The sequence below is a fragment of the Streptopelia decaocto genome (genome assembly GCF_964273445.1).
Source record: "Streptopelia decaocto genome assembly, chromosome: 6".
In the NCBI taxonomy this organism is placed as follows: domain Eukaryota; kingdom Metazoa; phylum Chordata; class Aves; order Columbiformes; family Columbidae; genus Streptopelia; species Streptopelia decaocto.
In genome coordinates this window covers 14,885,406-14,902,703 of record NC_138660.1, presented here as the reverse complement: position 1 = coordinate 14,902,703, position 17,298 = coordinate 14,885,406, and the positions used below count along the sequence as shown (strand labels likewise).

Sequence of the window (17,298 nt, the reverse complement as noted above, 5' to 3'; positions counted from 1 at the left end):
AGCCCTGCATTGTATTAACATTTATTCCATGAAGACAGCAGATGTGGGGGAAGAGCCATTAGAGAAGAAAAATGCACAATCACATAGATTTCACTACTTTTGCCTCACTGAAAAATCTGTATCTTCTTTTGGGGCGTGTCATAGTCTTATTCCTATCAGCTCACAGTAAGAGTAGAACAGTAACCCTTTGGGGAAAAAGTGGAGTGACACATACTGGAATTACTTGTTGCACAATGATGTTAAAGAAGATTAAATTTGTAAAATACTACTGAATGCCCTGAACATTTTTTAGGAGTATCAGAGTCAGAATAGTTTATGAATTTGAAATAAAAATCAAGTTATACTCAGTCTTCTTTTGGTTAAAAAATATTAAGAAATGCCCACATACTGCTCTCCTACCTCTTACCCACACCACAGTCTCAAATTCAAGTACTTAAAAGTGAAAAATAAAGCTAGAGAAAAGCAGAACAAATCAAATACTTTACAAATGTCTCATCTGTTGCAGAGCACCTTCGTGTCCCTGTACTCCCGAGGTTTCTCAGACCCTGCTGGAACTAAGGTTGCTGCTTTCCTCCTGATGCATTTATCGCCTATGCCCCAAAACAAACTTCGTTAGGAGACACAAGAGCCTTTAAGTGCTTTTTAAAGAGGTAATGAAAATTATGAGTAATTTCCTAATAGTGACAGTTCAGTTTAGCCTGTGTGAGCTCGTGTACTCACATGCCAGAAGTACATCAAAGCTTTCAGAACTAATTCAGGTGAATTGTTAAGAATAAACTTTCCTCTAGTATTTATCAGTTCCTAAGAAATCAGACACTTTCATACATGTTGTCATTCAGCTGAAAGGCAGTTGTTAAGCTTTTGCAAATACTTCATCAAAATAAAAAAGAAGAGAGAATTTTAGCAACGTAAGCATGGTAAACACATTTTCTCTTCCAGCAAATGTGCAGCACAGTAAATGAAGCATTATGAGTCACTATGTGACAGAGTAAATTAACAGTTGCAAACACAGATGTTTAACAGTAAGTAAAGCCCTCACCTATACTACAAAGAAAAAACATACACATTAAAAAAAATCAAATGTGACTAAGAACGAAAAAATACATCATTAAAATACAAGTTATGCAAAAAAATTCTGCAAAATAACTTCTCCTGTGTGTTTGTACAAGAGTGTATTTTTGTGTATTTTTTTTTCCCAAGAAAGCTCTTTATAACAGTAAACTGTCTGTAACTGATCCACTGGTAAAATATTATTCTGTTCTGAGTTAGCCTAAAAGACCACAGGCAAATGCTCAGAAAAAGGTGATTAACAAAGGCTGCTTTCATTCTGAAGGCCTGAAGATCTGTAAAGGTTTGCCTAAGCATGGGCTACATAGATGAGACACCACTAAGGCTGAGGTGTTCCACATCTGGAAACAAAGTCAGGGGATATCAAACTCCAAATATTACTGTGTAATAAAGAAAAGTTGACAGTCTAAAGAGAAATTAAAAGACAGCAAAGAACTTTGGGTGAGAAGCCATTCCTTTTCAAGCCAACCCACTTTAGTACATTATTGAAGTTACCACATTTTGATGTGTTTACTTCAGCATAACTTTAAGTCCAGGTACAACCCACTCCTCAAAACAGCAGAACATGGAAATGAGCAGACACCCTTATTTTCAGTAATGGAATAATCTTTGAATTCCTCTCCCAAGCCTTTCAGCTCCAAATAGAGCTTCTGTTTAAGGAATGTGATTTGAAGTTTCTTCAAATATTAGCAAGTAAAAAGCAAACTACTGATTAGATAATCAAAAAGCTTCCATATAAAAACTAAGGTTGCTGCAGAAAACAAGACACATCCATGCTGCTTGGGTTGTTCTGAAAGTGTACTGCACTTTCTGTAATGTACACAGGCACCACCTCACATGAGAAATAATTTCAACAGTATAACAGAGTAAATAAGCCAGAAACTGACACTTAGAGAAACTTCCAATCTAAATATATATGCAAATCCTTAAAAATATTCATCAATAAATATAATTTCTGTAAGAACAACGGCAACATGCAAAGAAGCTACCTAATACAGTCAAGTAAAAGCTGTTACATTAATTTAAAATTACCTTTTATTTTTCACAAGTTTCTCCAACACATTGTGCATTTTGGCACGGTAGACTTTGAGATAGTTTGCTTCAAGTTTCTTTAAATTACAAACAGTAGATACAGTAGGAATATTTTAAACCGATCTCTTTAAAATAAATGGCAAGTTAAGACCCTTAGCTTTAAAACAGAGACTGCCACAATTTCATTTTCCTGATACAAAATTCAAGTAATTTTAAGTAAGAGTAGAAAATTGTCTTTATAAAACATACTATTCTTAAAATTTACCAGCATTCTGAAAATAAACATCAAATTTCCAGTATCAATTGGATGCAATTACATATCTAGAAAAATAACTCATTTTAAATGAAGGTCACTTAGTGAAGAAAAGTAAATTTTCAACAGGAGTTCTTCAAACAAATGATAAACCATTTTCTCTTAGCTAAATTATTTCATCCTTGTTCCATCTGCACAATTAATTTATTTTTCTTCTAGAGGTGTACATTTCAGTATTGAAAATGAACTAAGAAAACAGGCTACTGAGATGTTTTCCCTTTAGTATATACCAGCATATGGAACTATTACTTATGCCCAACAGCCATATACAAGATCAACTTGATTTTGTTTTTATGCTGTGGTTTTCAATTGGTTGGTACCACATATATGCACCACAAAAACTTTACTGTGCCACTTCACGGAATGAAAACCATAATAAATAGATAATTTTGTATCAAAAGTTGTTCGGGTTTTTTTCAATAAATGGATTAATTATAAAATGTTTTTCCATTTTCCCTCCTTTGGTACTCTTTTTAGACAGCAGAATGGAAAAACAAGCAGGACATGTTTACTTTGTGACTCAAGGCTCAGAGCAGATATTGAGATATCTTCAACAACTTTACAACATTTTCTTTTCTTTTCTTTTTTTTTTTTCATTCTTTTAGCCCAAAGTAACTTTGATGTCCAGGAACAGTAACTTAAAAGTTTCTTTTATCACCATCTTCCAGAAGAAATCTATAAATAAATGTTTGTATAAAGAATCAAACATTGCTGAAGAGGGGGAAAAAAAAATTAAGGATCGATAAATGATACTGCAATGTATCTAGTGCCATTCAAGATAGGAAGTCCTTCATGTAAATGAGTGAGTCTTCCTGGGTGCATGAAGCTCCAGCCTTTCCTGGGAGACTCGATGGAGCAGTTGTATCTCAGAAACTTACAGCCACCTCCCTGCAGCCAAAACAAAGGCAAACAAACACCCAAACATTTACCTTGGATTTTAATTAAGTTACTTTTTATTTTTCCACAACTTAAAATATTATGCTATTATTACTAGGTTGCTAACAATATTTTTTTTTTTTTTTACTATCCCTACTAACAAGGTTATTTAAACAACACCATCTTCAAAGCGATACATAACAGACCTACAATTGTAATCAAAGATTTCCCCTTGCTTTGCTTTAGCATTCCCCAGATAGCAACTCATTCAAGCAGCAACTCTGACAAACAAATCTTCAATTACGTTGCTGTGGATGATACCAGGGAGAAGCCAATCATGCTCGCAGGCTTTGTTCCAGGACTGCATCCCTATCCAGGATGGCATTTAAGCACATCTTAAATAAATTGATCTGGCTGTTGCTTTGAGACTGAAGGTGTGTCTTCTAAAGTAGTAAGTTTGGGAAACTCATGGGTGTTAAGTAGGACTGTGAATAATACGGGTTTATAAACAAGTAGGTTAAGTTCTCTACTAGTCAAACCTGGATATAACTGCCATAAGCCCTGCCTATCTCCGCACTCTAGGGATTGTTTCATTTGAATCAATATCAGAGTAGAAAGCAATCTCAAAAAACAAACAAAACAAAACAAAACCAACAGTTGAAATTTTTCAGTCTGTGGCTGATCTAAAAAAGGATCATTAAAAAAAATTGTAAAGAAAAGAAACCATTTGAGACAACTTGGGACTATTAAAATTATTTTGAAAAATTGGTTTTCACTCTACAGAAATGAAGCATTTCAGAAATGCTAAAAGTGAAATGGCCAATGTCGCCAAAGTTTTTCTTTAAACTCCTTCTCCCGCACTACCTGCAACCATTTTGACCAATTCAGCTTGACTGCATCAACAGTTCTGGATCCTGCAATCGAGCAAAATTAGTACTTATCAAAAACCACCAAGGAATAGTATATCCCAATTTGTGACCCACATCTTTTCCTTTTCAACATGGTCTTTAAGTATACCCATTTAGGCTCTAGTTTGGAAATAATATTAGGCACTCAAAGGACAACATTTTTTAAGTCAGTAAGTTGTCAACTTACTTGAAAGTCCTCTCCTACTTTGTTGAGAGCGATGTTGATTGTGAATGTAGAGGAGTCATGATGAGGTCTGAGTGACCGTTGTCTGTCAGGGCTATATTTTACAACAAAATTCAATAAAGCAAACCCCTGAAACAAAATATACAGTCAGACATCAACATGTGAACTTCCAAGTCACATACAGGGTTCTTGCTTTCTGTGTGGGTTTTTTTTTTTTAAAGATGAGTAAACAATTCAACAACATTCATCTATAACTACTTCTACATTATGTATAAGCTCCCCAATCAAACAAAAGTGTGTATTCAATAAAATACTTAGAATTACTCATGCCATGCAGTAATAATCTGCAAAAGTTCTAAATGCATACCTTGGTATAATAGCCAGCAAACACTTTTAGTGTCACCGGTGCAATGAACTCTCTGATGAAATGCAGCCATTCATTATCCAGTCCAATTTGCTTCATATGAATATCATCAGTTGGGACATTTTCATAACCTCCAGAAATACGGCTGTCCTAATGAAAACACCATAAACGGCTTTGAAATATGGACATGGAATGCTTCTGGTACTTCTACAAATATTTATTTGAAATGTGCAGAATCACAAAATCCAACAAGGCAATGCTTTAGTGGGCACATGTGAGCTTGCTGTACAGTAGTTTCACAGCTAACTGCTGTGGAAAAAATGCTGAGCTATCCATAAGCAAAAATTGGAAATTTTTTAAAAGGTGAGTCAATACTTGAATGTGTTGCCTGTCAATAAGCACTTCCTGGAGTAATGGTTTTATTATTTGAGATGCAGAGGCAACTGAAGTTATACCAGATCAAGAGAGTACAGACCTCAACCTGACGTGGTAATAAACATTGAAATAATTTGAAGATAACAGTATGTTAAGATCCTTTTTGGAGGTTCCTCTCTGCAGTAAAATAATGACTGTAATTTATGTCATTCTCCAAGGTACCATGTTTGTGAATATGACAAATGTTCCTCCGATTTTAGCAGTAGTTGCTGAATACCTTGAACTTTCTGCAAACAAACACAATAGCTCATAACACTTGTGGGTAACTGCTTAGGTGGAAAAGTCTGACAAATTAGTACTTAAGAGGTAAATGGGTAAAACTTCTCTGAACATTTATTAACAATCATCCAAGATCAGGCTTGGACAACTATCGGACAATTACTGCAGCAACGACACCACTGTTCGTGTCTGAATTTGCTAGTTCAAGGTTCATTGAGGAATGTCACTACATTTACTGAACAACAAGCTACGTGGTAGACTAAACAAAGTATTTTATACCATAAAGCAGATGTATTGGTTCACTGGCAATTGTTGGAGTGTTTGTTTGTTGCAGTACGCTGTGACATATTATTATAAAGGTAAAAGCTACTCACTCATCAAGGTCATGTTTATATAGGCTGACACTTACTTGGTGTTTTCCACCAGACCACTGTCCAAAATGTTCCATTTCTTCTACCAATTCATCACAGGCAGTGTCAGAAAATATGGGAAACCAAAACACATCTGGACATGGCTACAAAAGGTAAAAAAAAAAAAGAAAACAAACAAACAAAAACAAACAAAAAAAAAGTCACACAAAACCAAAACCAAACCATTCATCTCTTTCAGTAGAGTTAAGCTTTAACATCTATCTTATTTTGAACTGCTAAAAAAGGACATCTTCACTTTTCTTGGTCACTAAAGAATATCAGCTGTTCTAACCTGAGCCATAATTTAGATACATTTAAATAATTACATTTTGGCTTGAATCACAAGCACATTCTCACAGAATGAAGCAAAAACTATGAGCTATCTTGTGAGTCATGGCCCAGCATAAACAACGGCATCACCCAAGGAAAGTGTGTGGAAGAGCTTGCCTTTGCTAGATACCAGGAAACATAGCTATCTGCTATAGAAATTTTATTGGGCCTTCTGCTAGTGGTACTAGCTAGTTCAAATAATTAAGCTAAACACATCTGTATTTTGGTGAAGGCAGTTACTTGGATGACATTATTCTGAGCAATCTAGCAATTATTTTTTGGACTCCTCTCATCTAGTTTTCAAAATGGCAAAGATTCAGTTCTGACTCAAATCATCACACAGCTGTTCAGCCACAGACCAAAGAGCATTTCCATGGAAATACTTGCTGTATGCCACTTCATTATCAGGCAGTCCCATACATTTTAAGGAAACTACTTATACCTACCTGTTCTACTATATTATCAGTGAAGATCTTTGAGTAGTTGGGATTTATATAGGTTTCCTTCCAGTCCTAAAAAACATGATTTTAAAACATTAAAACAGAAGAAATTAGTTTATAAGTGACAAAAAATAATTTATCCATTTGCTCTACTGAAAGCAATGGAAACAATTAAACAATTTCTTATACCCATAAATGAACTGGCTCTCATCATGTCAAAAATCATGAAACCTGTTACATCAAGACCATATGTCTAACTCCTTACTCTGGTCATCAGCTGGCTTGTTGATATGATATATTGTCATTTGCTTAAACAGGTGGCAGAAAACACCTTTTAGTACACAACCAGTATTTAGCATATAATAAACAAATGTTCTCCATGTAAAGTCTTTAAATCCCAAGTCCTTTATTATACATAAACTTTACCATTTTTTTTCAAATAAAACAACTGTTTCAGCAATAATTAGATACATACCACAGGATTTTCAAATATCTGCCAGAGGTCATTGTTGTAGTGAGAGGTATTGTAATTGGCTGTAGAAATAAGTCTGCCAAATTCATGTCTGTTGGTAATGTACATGAAAACGCCCTATACCAAGCAGAGAAAAATGGCATTAGCAAAACTGTCCATCTTAGCAAAAATGATGTTTTAAGAAAGCCTGTTTGCTCATGTCTGTACTTTCATAAAATATATCACATGCTTGTACATACATACTATACATGTGCTAGTCATTTAAAATCCTTAAATTTTGCATGGTTAATTCTAATCACCAACCAGTGTTCATAATTCCTTCTTTACAGGTATTTGATTGAATTTATTTTCCAAACATATTAAACCAAAACATATACTGTTCATAACACAAACCCACATGCAGTTATAGAAAGGAAAAACAGAAAAGTAGTTGGTTGTTTTGTTTTCCAGAAAACCTAAGCAGACACACTGGAAGCACCTGTTTTCAAACTGAAAATACCCATCCAAGAAAACCAGCATCTAGGGTTTAGTTTCTCATTAAAAATTGAAAGAATAAGCTAACGATAGACAAGCTAATGGAAGTCAGAACAAGAAACTTATTTCAGAGTATTCACTACATGGTCCTCTGGTGAATTAGCCTGAAATAAAAATATAGTGGCAAATACAGCATAAAGTAATATTCAGATCATGGTACAAAACAGCTGAGCACTGTGAGGTATGTTTGCCTCAGCAAACATTGCAAAATATGTGCAAGATATCAATATGGTAAGATACAGCTTTATTGTCAAGCTATTAACAGAAGATATTAACAAAACTCTCTTAATTAGAAATAGTAGCAGAAAACAGTTCCTTTTAGAGAAACTTAGGTTTTGTGGGATCTTTTTCTAAGTTTACTGTTTTTCAGACTAAAACCATATTTCAAAAGTGTTTGTGATGTTCAGATTTGCAGCAGCAGAAGACATTCTTATTTAGATATTTTGGTATTTCTGTCTATGTTTCTGTCTGAAAAAGAGTTAAACTGTTAGAAAGATGATTATTATGTTAAACACGTGCCCAGTTTGGGGCACTTACCAAATCATAAAATAGCTGCAGCATGGATAATAAGGAGGGTCTGGGTACAAGAAAAACAGCTTAAAATGACACTGATTACACAACAGCCCTGTGTGGTCACCAAGGGAGGCTGGCAGAGCTGCTGGCGACTAGAGCTGTAGTCCTTCCTAGGACTGCGGGAACAGTTTTAGCTACAAAGAAAGGCTTCAGCACACCTAGACCTCAGGATCCATAAGAAACCTCCCTGAGGAAAGGACAAGCCTCTCTAAGACATTTGAGCTGGTCATGAAGAACCTGTCCCTAGCCAAAACTTGAACCTTGAGAAGATTGAAGAGAAAGCTAAAGCAGTACTTCATTAGAGTAAGTGGACAGAGGAGAAGTATCTTCCCGTGGTAGAATAATACTGCACGTATTAATAACTCATCAATTAAAAAAAATAAAGCAACACCTTTGGGGGTCTGAGCATATGGAATGTTTCCGAAGAAGGGGAGTCTTTTTCCCTTTGTAAACTCTAAAATGAAGGAGAATCATTACATCAGTTTTCTGATACATAATCTTTCTCTTTTTCTGACTACTATTAGGTTTCCACAGTTACATTAGGGTAATAGCAGCCTTTGATCAAAAGCTGATATGCCTTCACAGACAACATGCATCACCAAGCAAAGCTCATAATACACATGTCAAAGCTGTTTCCACCAGCCCCTTCTTATCTGCTGCAATACAAAAACAAGCATGGACCAGACCATCTTACAGCATAGACTGGGAAAGAAGAGAAGAGAAAGCAATTTTCTGATGAGCCAGTCAGATTAGTTTAACGAGCACAAAGGAAGCACAGGTTTGCAATAACTCAGCTGAGAAGTTTTGAATACAAGAGAATCGGATGGGGATGTTCTGAATAATCAGTACAAAGGAGATCATGCCTTGTTATGAGGGAATAAAAAAATTAATACTTGCCAACTTTTCTTGTTCAATTCAGCAAAATTATTTTTCAATGCTATAGTGTCTGGAAATAGGTCTGGTTTAGGTTTTATTTGTTTCTGTGCTGAAACTAGTGTAAATATCAGTAGAAATGTGGATTTACATATTCATATTTTTACAGTACAAATACTTTTTCTCTCATTACTTCCAGCTTAATGCAAGTAACAAGTTTCTGATACAGTTTTAATCTATCTGGAAAAATCAATGAGTAACTCGTGCTCCCTAAGAACATACGTACAATTTCATAAATCACTTAGGCTTTTTATATCAACACTGCCCATCATTAGTTCAAATATGTATCTAAATATAAAATTGCAAAATATTCCAACTTCATCTGCTAGAAGTTTCACACTGTATAAAAACATGCGTAATAGAGATGCTCTAAATGCATTGATAAGTTTGAAGTCACAGACAGTACAGAAGTTGAGCCCCCTTTCATCCTGTTGAGGTTGCACCAACAAGGAAGGTATTTTAACCTCAACAGGAATTTTCAGTGCATTTAAATAAAAAACCATCATGCAGTCAGCACACCAGTGCCTTGCAAACACTTCTGTTCTCAACAATTTAAAGAAATATATCTAAAATGCTCTATGTCACAAAAATTGGCCAGTACTTTGAAACAGAAGTAAAAATAAAATATCCAAGATCAATCAAATGAAGCAGTCACGTGCAGCAGGACATAAAGTAGGCTGTGTGTACTTAACAGCAAGCTGTTATAGATACACCTTACCATTTCCCTGGCATTTCTGCAGAGAGCCATATCAGGATCCAACTTATCACGCATAAAGTAGTTCTTTTCTTTCATCTCAGATCTAAGAGTTTGTCCTTTAATTAAGTATATATTAGCCATATAAGGAATATTCCATACTCCTCTGTTAAAAAAAAAAAAAAGGCAAATAGTTTAAAACCAATTTGTTGCCTATTCTATCAAATCAGCATCTCCATACTTGCTGACAAGACTAAGCAAGTTTTAAAGAAATGAAGCTGAAAGGTTCCCAAGACATTTGAAAAACTTACAGCTGGACAATGTGGACATCTCAAATGTAGGCGTAGGCAGTAATTCATCTTTTATGAAGTATTGTTAAAAAAATAGAAAGGTCAAATTCTCTAAAGAGTCATAACTACAAACGTACTTCATGTTTCCATAGTTAAAACAATCTGTCAAACCCTTCTAATATTATTCTACAGTACCAGATGGAGAAATTCTAAAACAGAGTTTTAAGTGAGTTTAAAGACTTCACTGAGGCTTCACACTGCTGGTCTGACCTCCTCACACAAACAACCACAGATCACAGCAGGCCACGTATTCATGTCACTTGGGCCAATATCAACAGAGAAGTATTACTGTGACAATGCTCACTCTGCAGTTTTTCTCCCTCCCAGCACCATGAGCACGTCTTTCAGTGCAACTGAAAACGAGCCAGTTCTATTCAAGCAGTCAGTCTGTTTCAAGACCTTTTTGTTCTTTCAGGGCAATGAAAAGGCATCGCCACATGGAAAAGTCAAGCTTAGAACAACTTACATCACATTCACCTAGGGGAAGGAGAAACTCCAAAGGCTACGTGATAAAAATACTTCTCAAGAGCTCATTGGGATACATCTGACATAATATACAAGAAGAAACACATGAAGAAATTACAGTCACTCAGCTGATTAAATATTTGCCCCAAAGAGAAGAAGTCATTTAATGAATGCACCAATCATTTATTTTGACTGAGGTTCCTGGGATAGAGTTTTGGGTTTGCTGTTTGTTTGTCTTACCATTTTCTGCATTATGCATGGCTAGAGCAACCAGACACAATCAGACAGGTACCAGCAATGACTATGTCTATTACTAATACCAGCACATCGTGTTAAACACTTTGGTTTTTTTATTCAAACGGCAAACAGGGGAAAACAAATGCATTCCTATGAAATAGAAAAAGGTGAACAATAAAACTAACCTAGGCTATTCAGGAATACAAGATTGCATGAATATGTTGCTAATAACCATACTGGGTGCCTTGACTTCAAAAATTAGTTTACAGTTACTTACATTCTGTTCCCTTGGACAATATCAACATAATCTTCTGATCGAGCGTAATAGCCATCTGGACTCAAAGCACCCCAGAAATTGGACCAAAGCTTCCCATGACGAGTTACAAGCGGAGCAATTATCTTTCTGTGAAGTGACATATTGAATAAGAAAATATAAACTGCTACACATATATGTCAAAATATACTAGCTTTCCTCAGTTTGGACTTCAGTGTAGTTAAAACACCAATGACTGTCAAGCCTTGGAACAGCTATTCTGAACTTAAGGTGGAAGAAACAGCATTGAAGTAACCACTGCCCAGAAACAACATCAATGTAACTGAAGCAAAGACTCTTATATATAAGAGGTGGCTTGATTTTCAGTCAAGAAAAAAAAATACTGCCCATAGCATAACGACAAAAAGCATCACAAAGACATCAGAAAAAACAAAACAAAACCAACACACTACAGTGAGACTTAGCTTACCCAAAACTTAACAGAGTCAGAAGGGGACATCTAAGTTGACAAGAATAAAATGGCACTTTGTTTCAGAGGGTGCCTACTGGTAGATATATTTTGCAAACCTTCTGTTTCTTCCACCCAGTGTACCTGGCTTTTAGCCTCTTTCTACAACAGTAAAAATTACAAGGAATATAATGCAAAGGACTGACAGCCACATCTTTACTTAAGCTCCATCCCTTCTCACTAGTAGGTCAAAACAGACATTAATAACTTATCTTTCTGTGACACACCTGAGATTCGCAGATTTGTTATGACGAGGCAAACACCACCTACCTACCCAACAAGGAAACTCACAAATTGGAAGGAGAAAGTGCACGGTGAGCCCTGTCTGCTGAAAGGTGTTGCTGACGAAATCACAGCTTTGTATAGCTTAAAAGATTGCATTAATACAAGGAGAAACTGGTCATTGTAGCTGCTTCATTTCCAATGCCTTTCCACTATTTTATTGCACCTCTGATCTTAAAAGAAAGTAATAATACTGCAACACTAGAACCATAAACTCTAGAGTTTTTGTTTGGTTTTGTATCGGGGTTTTTTGTTGTGTGTGACCAATTTTGAAATTAGTCAGCGAAATCTTAAATCATTACTTAAAACCTGCTTACACCATACCATTCTCCTCAGAGGAACTTTGAAGCATTTGAAATTCACACCAGGAATTGTTGCTTGACAGGAACAAAATGCCTTGTTAATTGTTGGCCTCCAAGCCCACTATGAACTATGGCAACCAAATACCACAGGTAAACAAAGAGGATCTAACTCTGCAAGGAGAGATGAGATCTTATTTTTTCTGGATGGGACCCAGAAAATCCCTTCAAGTTGGAGGAAATTCTGTAAAATCAAGAGATATACTACACCTGTTCTGTTCTATCAGTATTCGTAAAGTTTTTGGGTTTGTCAGCACAACATCTGCATCTATGCTGAAGTAATAGTCACATGCTTTATCCTGGCGACAAAGGTCCCTAAAAAGACAAAAAGGAATGGTAACTCACACATGTCCAGAAAAGAGTCACAAACAAAAAACCAAGAAAATAAAAATCAAAATAAAACATAAACAAACAAAAAAACCAACCCAAACAAACAAAAAAATCACAACCAAGTGCTCTACTCATACATTACATTAAAAGCCCTGTGTAGTGTAGTATAGTAAAATAAGGTTGTTTTGGAATACAGTAGTGTGAGGAACTAAGAGAAGATTTAAAACGAGGGATCAGATGCCTTATATTTTTCTTTTACTAAACTAAGTGATCTCTAACCTTTACCAAGTTCAGTAAGAACTACTATGCACTGCTCCAAGAGAAAACAAGGCAGTGGGAGGGCAGGGGGAGAGTATGGAAATCATGCCTCTAATTTATATAGCTGGATATCAGTACAGTCACTTAATAGTGAAGTATGAGCTTATTAAGTAGGCTTCTCTAGTAAGTAACTGCATGTGGCTATAACACTGTCTGGGCAAGGATGCTACAGATGTGATCTGCTGATCTGAATAGTGATTGAAACCTTATGGAGAGGATAAGACAAAAAATATAAAGAGGCCTTTTCTTAGTGTTCTTGTAACTTACAAGAACAACACAGTTGTTAAAGTGAAATATAAAACAATTGCACAGGCAGTGAATAGAAATCAGAAAAAGGAATTGAATTTGTCCCATACACTATTTCTATTATTTGCATAGATTCCCACACCTTCAGCAGAAAGCTTTGACCAAGCAGAAGACATTCTACTATAAATATAAAAGATACACATTTGTATAATTCTGGCACAGTACACATGCTAGGCTAAGATCTGGTACAGTGAATTCAGCTTTCCTATGCCAAGAGAATAGTAGGAGATGATAGTCAATCACACATACTTTTAGAGGAAGTGGAACAAGCAGTAGCTTTCTATCATGCAGGTGCTATTGATTTTGTCTATTTTCCCTGGTATTATTGACAGAACTTTCATTATTTCCACCATAAAAGTTTGAAACAAGAAAAATATTTTACTTTCTTTCTTTAAAATGTTTATAAACACTGTTTAAGTTCCACATTAATTGATTGCTTGCAACTGTTTTCTACAAAGATCTGTCACTTCAGGAGATCTGACAAACAGTAGATATGAGGGGGTACAGACAAGCCAAGGCAGCTGCTGGCTGCATGCCAGCTCCGCTGTTCCCCTCCACCACCACACAGCACTTCATCAGCGTTTAGCCCGTCTCCTGTAGGAATTACTACTTATCAACATCTTGTGGACCTTTTTGTTCAAGCTTTTTTTCTGCTCAAAGGACTTTAGAGCTATGACTTTGTTGGAACCACAGTAGAAGGCAGAGCTTTCTTATTCCATAAATTTAAGCTATCTTTCATTATCAAACTTAACCACTAAAGATGCAGTAATGATTTGAGACAAATTTTTAAAATACCCAAACGACCAAAATGGCCTTCCCACTACTGCTGAAGTCACTCTGTTTGGACACACACCCATAGTTTAAATCTTTGGTCAATCTCTAGTTTTGCTTTAAATGACATCTCCTTCACTGACAGACTTCTACCTTACATATAAGATTTTTTTATGACAGCAATTCCTTAATCAGCACTTTCTTCCATAATTGCCCCAGTTGAAAGCAGTAGGTTTTATTTTGGTCATAACACAGACCAGCAATTAAGTCTTTATGGCATTTTCCATTACTAGCCTATTCTGCTCAAAGCTTTACAAGTATGGAACACAATTCACACGTAGCTTTATCATTAGCATAAGTACAACCATTAACCTGACTTTTATATTGCACTTGACATTAGCTATTATGTTTCTTCCAAAAATATTCAGCTCCTTTATCTTTGTTCTGTTAATGAAGAAACTAAACCTGACAGACCAATAGACTCGATGCCAACCCAGGGTTCCAGCTACAACACTGGCCAGCACCTCCCCAAAAGCAGTAAAAACTTCGGTGCTAACAAAAGTATGAATGGTATTAGTGTTTTTTAATTACAAAAATGTGAAAAATAAATAACAAGTAGAACATAATTGTATTTAGTTGTAGGCAAACGTGACTGGAAAAATCGATTACATAATCTCAAAATGTATGGTGCTTCAACTTTTTTTTAATCCCCTTTAAACTGAGAGCCAGAGAATTCCACCAAAATAGGTCCAATGTGTTTAGTGTTGAAAAGTCTTCTGTGCTCCATTCACGGAGTAATCCAAAACACAAAATAATTAATTAAACATTTTGGTCTAAGTCATACTCAGCCATTCATTAATCTGTTGAGAACTTTGAAAGCATTACTGCCTTAAATAGTCTAGAAATTCAGCTGCAGCACGAATCACCTACAATGTGAAACCTCTAACTTCAGCCTCGAAGAAAAAAAATCAAGGCTCCTATTCTGACTGCACTTTGATTCATTTTCCCCTCTATTCCTTTCTATAAAGCAGTGAAGGCTGGATCACCAAATGTCAAAACTTCACATTTAAAGTGTAATTTTCCTTGCATTTCCAGATACGAGTCACCATGTCAAATGTGAAGTATGAGTTTTGCCTTTGCACTTTAAGGTGAGTAATAAAAACCTCCACAAAATGCTTGCAGTTTCAGATATACAGAAAAAGATTAGTAAAAGTTTCTGTCAAAATTAATAAAGCAAGCCTATTCTTAAGAAATTCATGCATCTTCTCTTCAGGCTTTCAGTGCTGTCAAGTAGCTTTCCCAAGGAAACAGAAGTAATCTTGGATATTCTTATGCTTTAAAGTATTACTTTCTTACAGCGTATGCTAACCTCTCCAGATGTAGAAATCCCAGATTATATGTGACACTATTTATTATGTGTATCCAGGTCACAGCAAGGAACAAGTGGAAAGTGCTTTCTGGCAATACTCATAGGTATAGCAATATACTTCCTAATCTAAATCCAATGGCTAAAACTTTCAACCTGCCTGTTTTACACTCCACATGCTTATAAGCTAAGACCAAATATTGAGAAGGAAGTTATATTTTGTATGTAACTTAAAGCCATTTCAGTGTAATAATTTAAAAGCTTTACTAAAAGGCCAAGATTTTTTGTTGGAAATGTGAAGTCAAACTCAGCAGATCAGTTTACAGTATTTTGCAATCAGAACGATGTTAACTTTGCTTACAAACCATGAGCCCATCTGGAACAGTGACCTCATCTGAAAAGGAAAAGCGTCACTGCTCTTCAAACTTTCCACTGAGGTGTTCCAAGGGCTGAGTTGTTTATAGCAGTGAGACATACAGTCTACTCAATTTCTTTACTATGGAGTTACTTACACTTTCTTTAGACATAGTTTGAATTTGCAATTAATCAATATATATTTTTTATACTATCATAGTTTGAGAATACAATTCCCAATGTGGACTGTGAGCCCAAAGGTGTGAGCACTTACACCTTTTGACAGACCTATGAAATAAACCATGCCCCAGATACAAGTCTGCAGCACTCATTGAAAGACTGGGAGACATTGCCTGCCACTTAGGATTACATTTTGCACCTCGCCAGATAGTCACAACAGTATAAAGAAACTCTTATCACCCATGACTAAAAGCAAACAAGTGTAGCCACAAAACAGATAAACCACTAATGTCTAGTTTTTCTTCTCAGGCTTAAGACTGTTACCACGGTTACCACACTTGGAAGCTACTGAAATCAGATACGGGTGGGAAAGTTGTTTTTCTTCTGCAACACTCAAAGTTCAAAAAGGTTGACAGGTTTAAAGATCTTTTGGTGAGATTTAGTAACAGTATAGAAATTGTTTACTCTAAAAATTCTGCCATATGGTGTCTATATAACAATAAAGAGGACCTGGTGACTCCAGAAATTCCACCTCAGTTACACGTAACATACAGTGCTTCAAAAAGTTTGCAAACACTGTACAACTGCTTTGGAGACTATTAGAAACAAAGAAAGAATGATTTGTAAACATGCGAATGGCTGCTTACCCTACCGCTGCACATCTGCAGTGTTTCCTAGAAAGGCTACGGGCAAGGCTTGGACCTCAGCCAAATATCAGCTTCCCAGTGGCTTTGGCACAACAAAACCCCATTCAAACAAATTGCCAGGAACACCCCAGAGACTCAGGATTAATTCCTCATTCTTTCAGTGGATGCCATGAACAGCCTATGCTACGCTCTTAACCTCTGAATATATTAAAAAAAAAAAAAAAGGCTTTTTGAAAATAATTTCTTGCTTCTGACGCTCATGGTAGATTTGCGAGAAAAGAGAATAGAAGAATTATGCGAGAATGATGCCTGCTCATGGGTCACAGCAAAGTGTTGGTTGGATCCTGGTCTGTAAAACTCCGTATTTTGATGGAAATACTGGGAGAGCCATGAGAAACTCTGTGGTAGCTGCAGCCACTAAGGAGACCCCTTTACAGGCAGGTCTGAGATGGAATACATACTTCAAGGTTCAGATTTAGGCCTGGCAAGTGCCAGGTTAAAAAGCTAAAGAGTTGGAATTGCTAGTAAGATGGGGAAGAAGAAAAACATTTAAAAAAAAAAAAAAAAAAAAGGCAAGACCAAGGAGATAAAATCAGTTCCTTTGCAAGCCTTGTTTTTCTCCTGAAAGCAGAAACTTCTGCTAGAGCACTTCGAAAGGATACTCCTGTCTCTTTATAACACAGAAATAAATATAATTCTGACAGCTGTATGCCCAGGTCCAGCTTTAACCATATTTTTACTTAAATGATAGCGGACTAAGACAAAA

General features: G+C 35.9%; 1 protein-coding gene across 2 annotated transcripts in view; it reads right to left on the bottom strand.

The window, feature by feature from the left end:
• Positions 1–2,085: 2,085 nt before the first annotated feature.
• The window catches only part of PLOD2 (procollagen-lysine,2-oxoglutarate 5-dioxygenase 2), a 52,347-nt gene continuing 37,134 nt past the window's right edge, over positions 2,086–17,298 (bottom strand). The window contains exons 11-20 of one of the 2 annotated variants that reach the window (XM_082055525.1): positions 12,471–12,575; positions 11,115–11,240; positions 9,810–9,951; positions 8,550–8,612; positions 7,055–7,168; positions 6,586–6,651; positions 5,809–5,913; positions 4,749–4,895; positions 4,385–4,510; positions 2,086–3,301 (exon numbers count right to left, since the gene is read on the bottom strand). In XM_082055525.1, the coding sequence (XP_081911651.1) occupies positions 3,146–3,301; positions 4,385–4,510; positions 4,749–4,895; positions 5,809–5,913; positions 6,586–6,651; positions 7,055–7,168; positions 8,550–8,612; positions 9,810–9,951; positions 11,115–11,240; positions 12,471–12,575 (1,150 nt within the window). In that variant the 3' untranslated portion in view covers positions 2,086–3,145. The remainder of the gene's footprint in view (positions 3,302–4,384; positions 4,511–4,748; positions 4,896–5,808; positions 5,914–6,585; positions 6,652–7,054; positions 7,169–8,549; positions 8,613–9,809; positions 9,952–11,114; positions 11,241–12,470; positions 12,576–17,298) is intronic. The other variant, XM_082055526.1, reaches the window with a different exon arrangement.